The 9554-nt window shown below is 33.3% G+C and overlaps 1 protein-coding gene across 1 annotated transcript; it reads right to left on the reverse strand.

The window, feature by feature from the left end:
* Window positions 1-9239: 9239 nt before the first annotated feature.
* On the reverse strand, window positions 9240-9554 carry LOC146914070 (uncharacterized). Its single transcript, XM_085720994.1, has one exon. It carries the CDS (start codon window positions 9552-9554, stop codon window positions 9240-9242), a length of 315 nt encoding a protein of 104 aa, XP_085577120.1.

Below are 9554 nucleotides of genomic sequence, written 5' to 3' on the forward strand. Positions count from 1 at the left end.
GGCGGCACTCTTCTAAAACGTGTTTTTTATATGTTGGAACTCTTGTAACTGCTGTACTTCAATTATTACACATTTTTCTTTTCTAATTTTTTTTTTTAACACTAACATTGGTGTTCAACAAAAAAATATATTTTAGATTTATATGTGTTTTTTTTAGTGGTCGGGGTTTCAACCCCGAACGTTACATATTTTATGCGTTGTTCCAACCAAATTTGAAGCAGCTTACGACGACAAATGAGATATGTGTTCTATAACAATGATCGAGTACACGGGTGTACTATTTAAACTTAAACATTATAAATTTAAAATTTGAAATATTAATGAATGTTTTCGAAGCATTCGTTAAGATTTGTAAATAATAAGTTTTTATAAAAAAAATTGTGTATTTAATCTATTGAAAATTAATTTATTTAACTTTTTTAAAAATAATTTCTTAACTTAAAATGATTAAAGAATATTCTAAAGACATTGGTTAACAACGTTCATTACTAAATTATTTCATAAAAAGACAAATATTTCAATTTATAATGTATTGTATATACTATTTTTCATAAAAACTTACATCGTATAAAATTTTAAGAAGTATTTTAAAACACTCGTTAACATTTTCCTTAAACTACTCGTATAGTTTTCTAGTAGCACACCAATGTAATAGCCCATCGGTTAGTGGAGGTGGTTGTATTCCTGAACGAAAAAAATAATAATAAAGGTGGTTGTATATGCGACAGATCTTCAAGGTTTATTTTTCTGAAGGGAAAAAATATATTATTGATTTTGGTCCAAAAGGATCTCATAGATCTTCATATTTTTTATTTGATTTGATGCTCAATTATTGTTTTTGCTATTATTATGACATGAGCTACGTTTGTTTTTGTGAAGAAAAAAATTAAGCTGTTTTTTTTAAGTGTTACTAATAGTTTTTGTTGATGGTTTGGTCACAAGGAGTTTTCATTTTCATTCAATTCATTGGATTGAATGGACCAGTAGCACACATTAAAGAGTTGATATTGACCATATATTAGAAAAGGAAAAGTTGATCTTGACTACGGATTGTGACTTTTTTGGGGTAGGGTAATTGGTGATGGACGGAAACCGATCACAATATTTTTGAATTTTTTTTATAAAAATATTATTTTAAATGTTTTCATATTATATGTTTTTTTTAAGGATATTATATTTTTTTAAATGTTGTATACACCTTTTGAGAGTATATATTTTAAAACAAATGGAAAAAAAATAGTAATGTGATAAATATGATAATTCGATGATGTGATGGAAGAAGAGAGATAAAAAGAAAATGAAGTGTTAAATAAGTGAAGAAAATAAAGGGTGTGTATGTTCTCCTTAAAATAAAAAGAAAATTGTTGTTCACAAATATCATAAAAATTTGAGAAACACATGTAAAATATGTAAGCTGATCGGTTTTTGAATTTCTCGGCGATTAACTGTCGAGGGCAATTTCATATTTTACATGTGTTTCTCAAACCAAATGTGTCAACAATTTCAAATAAAAAAGGTGTGTATATTTCATTGGGAAATGATTGGGTCTTACATTATGCTCTTGCTCCTAATGGTAATATCTTCATTATTACATGTTGGGTCTTATGAAAGACACGAAATCATAAGGTTTTTAATGGAAATGATTGGGTAGATTGAGTTTGTCCTAGCCATATTTATTCTCTTCATTCGATGTGGTGGTACACCTTTCGAAGGATGCAACTCATAAGCTCATTAGACGAGGTTAAATGGATTCCTCCTTTGAATAATATCATCCAAGCTAATGTTGGTGATAGTTCTCTTTCTAATCATGGAAGATCGGGTTTTGGAGGTCTTATTAGAAACCATAATGACGATTGGTTGTTACGTCTTTTCGGTTTGTGTGGTATTACTTCTTGCTTGACGACCAAATTGTATGTCATTTTTCACGGTCTTCGTATTGCCACATGAACATTACTCTTAAATCGGATTCTAGGATGACTCTTGATTTAATCACAACATCATCATCCTCGTGCTCCTCGATTAGTCGGATAGTCCAACCGCAACATCGAGATTGAATTGTTAATTTTCATTGTACCTTCCATCAAGGCAACGAGTGTGCGGATTGGCTTGCGAAACATTGTGCTTCTTCTTTGGATGCTCTAAAGTCTTGGATTTTTTGCCATCTTCAACTGCATCATTCTCTTATGGATGCTTTGTTGTGGGAGTTACTCGCCCGAGATTGTAGTTAGGTTTTGTATTATCATTTCTTCTTGATAAAAAAAATATTCATCATGGGGAAATGCTAACGAGTGTCATAAGGACACTCTTTAACAACTTTATATCGTAAGTTTTTATAGAAACTCGTGCATTCAATGCATTGGAAATTGAAGTATTGAACATTTTTAATGAATAGTTTCTTAATTGAGAATCCTTAAGGAGTGTCCTTAGGGCACTCGTTAGCAAGACCCTTCATCATTTTATTTTACTACAACAATCTTAAATTGTTTCATTAATAATAAGAGTTTCAATATATGGAGGTACATCAGTGTAAATACGAAAACTAGTTGAGAATGTGACCATCTTAACTAAAATATGGACAACTTCATTGGTTGTCTTTTAATAAACTCAACATCTGATTGGAAAAAAAGTAATACGATTCTATTGACAGTCTTGGATGATAGTGCCATAATTTCAATGAAACTCTCATAAGTTATGGAGGTTAGACACTAGATTCCTCGAATCCAATTCAAAACCTACATCCATTAGCTGGAACTCTTAAATCAAACGCATGGCATATAACATACCAAAAGCTTTCTATGCATCTACCTCCATTAGTAGCAAAAAGCATTTTGACTTGGCAAACGCAAAGCTTCCGTTCTCATCTCAGCTAGGGAAAGGAGGCATCGATATTGCACTTATACCTGCCAGGATTGGTTTTTGCCAGACTCTGCCATCCATATTTGCACCATATTATCATGATTGTTATGTTTGAACCGGTCACAGAATGTTCATTGCTTGTCAATCCTAGAATAAAGAATAAAAACTTAAGAATTTTTTTCTTGCCGTTAACATATTCCAAGGTGGAATTTAATGATCGTTTGAGGATATTCTAGAGGTTTAGGAGAGAGTTATTCATGGTTTGGGAAATGATTTATAAATTTATGTTTTGAGTCCTTGTAATTCTCTTTCTTTCCACAACTATATAGGTGTTTTGAGTCTTTTTAGGTATTGATTTATAAATTTATGTTTTGAGTCCTTGTAATTCTCTTTCTTTCCACAACTATATAGGTGTTTTGAGTCTTTTTAGGTATAGATCAAGAAATTAGGCCAAGCAAAACATCTCGTGAAAGTTATAGAAGCAAAGAGAACAAGTGCAACGTAGGTATTAAAGTTCAAACAACTAGGGAAATTTCTGCCCCAAGTCCTAAGCTCATATCAAGGATGAAAAGCACATGAAGTATGAAGAAAACAAGGGAAATCGTCTATTGTCCATGCACCTCACACACTAAAAGAGGCAAAGGGATATTTGCCTCAAGCCCATGCAACCCATGCATAGTACCCACACACGATGATGTCTTTTGTTGTTTTTGGGCCCATCCGCCCCAGAAAAAGTCCATGTGGGCGCACAAATTGCCTATTTAAGAACCATTTTCGACGGAATGATTCATTATGAATTCCGACTTCATGTGTATGTTCCCTTTTTTTTTTTTTTCTCTTTGATGATGTATTTAGATTATGATTTCAAGATGAACCTCTTTCGATGTGTTTGAAACATGTGATCCTGATTTTCCTTTTATTGATGCAATTTGAATTATGTTTATTTAATATATTTTATTTTTAACACTTGTTTAATTTATGATTAACTACTGAATCAAATTTAGGTTGTAAATCACAATTAACTTTAGGTTTTATAACCGAATATAGATATATTGTTTACTAGGATAATTTGTTGAGAAATCGGGAATTGACCTTGTATGAATTTGTCTAAACGCGCTTTAAGGCTTATGTTAATATAACTCGTCGTAATATGGATAGGTTTATTTTATTGTGCGTCGTGAGTAGGGATAACAATAAGTACGGTCGGACTTTGTAAGACTTGAATCGACCTACTATAAGAAAATTTGGCTTTAAGCGCCTTCGACCGGTAATAGGCTAATTTTCAAGGCATGACCATGCCTTTTTTAAGGTTTGTCAAGCTCGAAAGCCTACTTAAAAGGCCACTTTACGGTAAGACCTCAACTCACCTCTTCTTCTAAATAGGCATTTTTTAAAAGTTTTATAGATGATCTCTGTCAAATAAACGACAATAATGTTGTAAATATGAAATTGGTACCGAATATAATAAGAGGTGAGTCCAGAGGTCACAAGAGAAACAACGGGGCCAATGCTTCATGATCACAAGAGATAAAGACATCACATGTGAGTATGTGGTGTCTTCCTTTCTCGTGGTCGTGAATATTTGGTCTATTGTTTTTCATGTGCCCACGTAGACCTAGAATCCATGCAAGGAAAATAAACTAGTAGTTGATATGTCATGTCTCTCCAAGGTTTTTCAATCTCTAACACTTGCATTTTCTTCTTTACGATCGAACACATTATTAGAGATATATGTGAGTCATATAGTGACTAGTTAGTTAGTGCCTATAAATAGGCTTAAGGTGTCACATTGTAACCAACTTTTCACTCATTTGTAATATTTCATTTCCATCAATACAAAGAGTTTGTTAGCTTTTCTCTCATTCATCCACCTTGAAGGTTTTCTTTCCGTTGCATTTTCTCGAGAAAATTATTTTCTCATCTTCTCGTTTCTTTTTCGTTATTTCATTTTCCTTCATTTTCTTTTCTTGCTCGATCGATTTCCTCACGGTTTTGTTCTCGCATGTTCTTGATCCCAAATTCTAGGTCATGTGTTTTCAATTTCCATTCATTACAATTCATGATTATGCTTCAACATCAAATTCCGTTTCAATTTCGGATTAGGATCCATTTTCGATTGAATTTCGCCTTTGATTAGTTTCTTGATCGAAATCGTTCGTTACCGCAATTTTCCCCAAATCATAGGGTTTGCGATTCCAATTCCATTTCGATCCTGATTGTGTTTCAAGTTCAATTTGATTTTGTTATGTGATTTCGCTTCGTTTTGCGTCTTTTCCCCAAATTCGTTTTTCATCGGTTCGTTTTCTTCCCAAATCCTAAGTTCGGTGATTATACATATATTGATTCATCGAATTCGCTTATTTTAGTTGAAGATCATTCACAATCTTGAGCACAACTTGAGGATCTTTCATGTTTGGACTCGGTTCTACCATGCCTGCTTCTTTGTTTGACGGTTATTGAATTAGCTACCGATTCTTGTGCCTTGCTTTCTCATTATCCGGTGCATTTATTCTTTTCTTTTGGAAGTTCGTGATTCTCCATTCTTTTACACATGAAGAAGCCTTTGATTATCGTGATCACTAGGTGTTTGCTAAAATTCTTCGGTGAAAATATGTTGGTGCAATTCCCGAAGGGTTATTATCATGAGGTAAACATGTGAACATTCCTCTCGTTTTTGGTTCACCTTTTGCATTGGATAAGTGTAACCGCATAGAGTTCATGAAGCTTCCTCGATAGGTTCAAGGTTCTTGGTTTTGGAATTATTGAGTATTAATGAGGTTATGCTTCTACTATGGCTCAAGAAGATATATAAGTTGCGGGCGCAGTACAATTTTGTTTTTTGATTGTTTGCATTTCGTTTATTCCCTGGATCGTTGGTGAGGTTACGGTACTTTGTTATACACGGTGTTGGTGTTTGTTGTCGTATTTTTATGTTGATTTTACACTCTGATTTTGTGGATGCACAATTGTACTAGCCTTGACGGATGATATCGTAACTTGTTCCTTCTTTTATGTGAAGAATGGAGATATATATATATATATATATATATATATATATATATATATATATATATATTCTTGTTGGCATATTCTACATATTTCTTGGCATTGCATCTTCACCGGCATTTGTTGTTGGCTTTTTTAGTGTGGAATTTGGTTTGATATTTGAAGCATGAGACTTGCCTATTGTTTGCCCATGGTTTTGTTGTTAATGCTTGGCACAAAAGAGTTGAAGACTTATAGCAAGATTCCTCTTCTTTATGGCTTCCATATTGTTGTTGGAGTTTTAGTTTTAGTTGAAGAAGGCTTTACATTGTTAGACCGATCCTTTGAAGTATGAGAATTGGCTAATTTTGATCAAGTTTTGGAACTTTGGTGTTTTGTGTTCTCAACACTGTTTGTAAGCCTTGATGTCTCTGTTTGGTATGCCCTTCATTTGTTTGGTGTATATGGGTTGAAGACATGAAAATTCTTGCTCGGTGGATCTTTTGTCCAACTTATATTTGGCGAGGCTTATTGTTCCGAGAAAGGTTTGTTGTGGCCTTTCATACTTTTGATTCGGCCAAGTTGATTTTCATCCAAGTTGCTTTACTTTTGGTTTGTATATCTCTGTGAAGATTGCACACTTTATGTTGGTTCTTTCTTAAGCTTCATTAATGTTGGAAGCCTTGATTTGTTGGCCTATGGCTTGAAGTTGCATCAACATGGATTTGTTTTCTATGGTTTGAAGACGCATCACATGGCTATGCATCTCCATTGGATCCTTGTTTTCTTGTTGTTGTTGACATGCCCGGTAGCATACGGGTTGCGGTTGGTTTGTTTGTCTCGGCTCGGCATTGGAGGGCACCTCTTTTTATATCTTTGGAACCTTGGTCTTGTTGCTTCATGGTACCTTTGGTGTGAAGTTTGTTCAACAAATGACCTCCTTGCATTGTAGATTTTGGCCCTTCCTTGCACTTTTTCTTTTGGATATCATCATTGATTTTGGATATCCTTGTTCTTCTTGTCTTGTGCGTCTATCTTGAGTGATTGAGAACTCTTGATGGTTAAGCGTTGTGCCTTTTAAGGCTTTGTTGATGTTTGCTTCTACCGGATGGTGGTTAAGCGTTGATTGGTTGCTTCTTCCTCCAAGCGGTTAAACCTTGAGGTGTGGTTTCCTCTTGTTGGATAAGCATTTGGTTGTTGCTATGCTTTTGGCCAATGTATTTCCGACATCTTTCCTTGTATTTTCATTTGCTTGATGTATTTCCTTGTATTTTTCTCATCTCAAGTTGGAAGTGTTTTGAACACGATCCAACTTGCGGGGGACTATTAGAGATATATGTGAGTCATATAATGACTAGTTAGTTAGTGCCTATAAATAGGCTTACGGTGTCACATTGTAACCAACTTTTCATTCATTTGTAATATTTCATTTCCATCAATACAAAGAGTTTGTTAGCTTTTCTCTCATTCATCCATGAATGCCATGTTTCCTAACACACATATTGTCTGGTTTTGAATGCCTTTAATTGCACTTCAATATTCTAACCACGTTGTTTGTGCCACTCCCAAAGACTTCCTTTAATTGCCTTGGATTTTTCTTTCAAGACAAAACCACCTTATCCCTATACATTAATACTGCACTCACTCTCACAAACAAACTCATGGTAACTAACAAATTATGTCCCACATTTTATCATTCTAAACAGTTTTGGTCCCCAGTAACTAGTTGATCTCATAGAAAAACAAGACAATGATAAACACCACGCTTTCTTAAATTTGCTGGAAGCAATCAAGCAAGAGGCTATTTTAGTTGTGACGTAGTTTAGTGATGATTTGACACTATATTAAGAATACATAACAAATAAAATCAGATTTTGTTTAGTGATGTTGGAAGACACTACAACATTTTATTATTAACCATATGCACCTTCCGGTCACTATTATAAAGCAAAACTACATTTTAGATTCATTCATTAAATGATGTATGTGATCTTTATTATCAACCACATACATCATTTAATGAATGAATATAAAATGTAGTTTTTTACTTATAATAGTGACCGAAAGTGCGTATAGTTTGAATTCTAGTAATGTCAATTAAAATATTCTTCAACTCTATTCACGTGATACTCGCGATCTATATTATATATAATTTTTTTTTGAGGGATATATATAAATTACTTTTCAAAACAAAACAAAAAACATTATATATATATATATATATATATATATATATATATATATATATATATATATATATATAGAGAAATGATATTTTGACAACCACTTTTTGACAACTTTTGGACAACTTTCTCTCTCATACTCACGTGATGTTGTTATCCTCTCTCTTCCTTTTTCTCTCTCCATTGTTTTTGACCAATAAGAAATGAGAAAACCAAGGTTGTCAACAAAGTTGTCATTAAATGGATGTCAAAATATCATTACTCATATATATATACACGCACAAGTTAATCATAGTTTGAATTATGTCAAAACAAAATTTTCTCTTTGGTTATATATTGATTACTTTTTAATCAGAATCGATTTTTTATTTTCTAGTATGGATAGTACCGATGAAAGTTCCGAGTCAATAAAGATGGGCTATTATGAAAATGGTATTTGAAGCATGAAAGATAATTTGTTTGTTCAAACATGTAAATTATTTGGGGAATCACATATAAGTTGAAAAAGGTAAAACAGAAAAGAATTCAGTCAGATTTATTTTAAAAATAATTAAATAGGTATGAGTATATATAAATACGTGTGTTTAAGTGATTTTTATTTAATTCGTTCAAAAAAAAGTGATTTTTATTTAATGTATGTTTGGTATTACGATGGATACGTCATCGAATTAAGGTAATCTTCAATGATTTTGCAGAACTTATAAAGTGTAGTCTTTAAAAAATCACAATGGATCGTCATGATTTTAACATATCCACAATGATACCAAATATAGACTTTCGGTTGTGACCATAAAAATACTCTTGTAGATATAAATATGTAGTTGTTGGATTACATGTAAATACGATACGACTCATCATAATCACTCTTTAGATTTAAGGGTTTCTCTAATCCTAGCAAGATCTTGATTCAACTAACTAAACCTGTTGCTTAAAAAAGGAAAAGAAAAGAGACGTAGGAAAGATGAACCATGGAAATAAATTATTATCTTTTTCTTTTTTTTTGATAAGGCCAAGAGAAAGGTTAGGCATCTGGAGGAGTCTGAAGCATCCCAACTAGGTTGGCACCCAACAAAAACCCCCATCCTCTGCCGCCTTTCCAATACGTAAATTTTATTAAAAAAAAAGGAGAGAAAATGTACAAAGAGGGGGGACTAAGCCAATACCCTCCAAAGAAATAGAAAAAGAAAAATAAACAGAATACTATGGAACAAACATTTAGGGAAATCTAAAATTCGGTAAACCATGTCTGTCCCTAGCAAAATCCGCTCCCAAAGAAGGAGGCAACAGAGTAAACCAAACCGTGTCATGAATATCATGCCCCAAAGCTGCCATGCCATCAGCACAAACATTTCCTTCCCGGAAGATATGTGAACAAATGAGAAACAAATTGTTTGTATAACGGTTATGCCACCGGTTCCGGAACCGAACAGGAATAAGAGAAGGCTTATGGAAGGCCTGAACCGCACTAACAGAGTCACTTTCGAGCCACAAATGTGTCCAGTTATTGCTGGCCGCATATTCTATAGCCAT

Source organism: Medicago sativa, chromosome 6, assembly GCF_051527215.1.
Source record: "Medicago sativa cultivar Bolivia chromosome 6, Bolivia_mono, whole genome shotgun sequence".
NCBI classification, from domain to species: Eukaryota; Viridiplantae; Streptophyta; class Magnoliopsida; order Fabales; family Fabaceae; genus Medicago; species Medicago sativa.

What these genes read in the sequence shown, in the direction of transcription:
- LOC146914070 (XM_085720994.1), bottom strand. Translation starts at nt 9,554, where the DNA reads ATGGCTATAGAATATGCGGCCAGCAATAACTGGACACATTTGTGGCTC.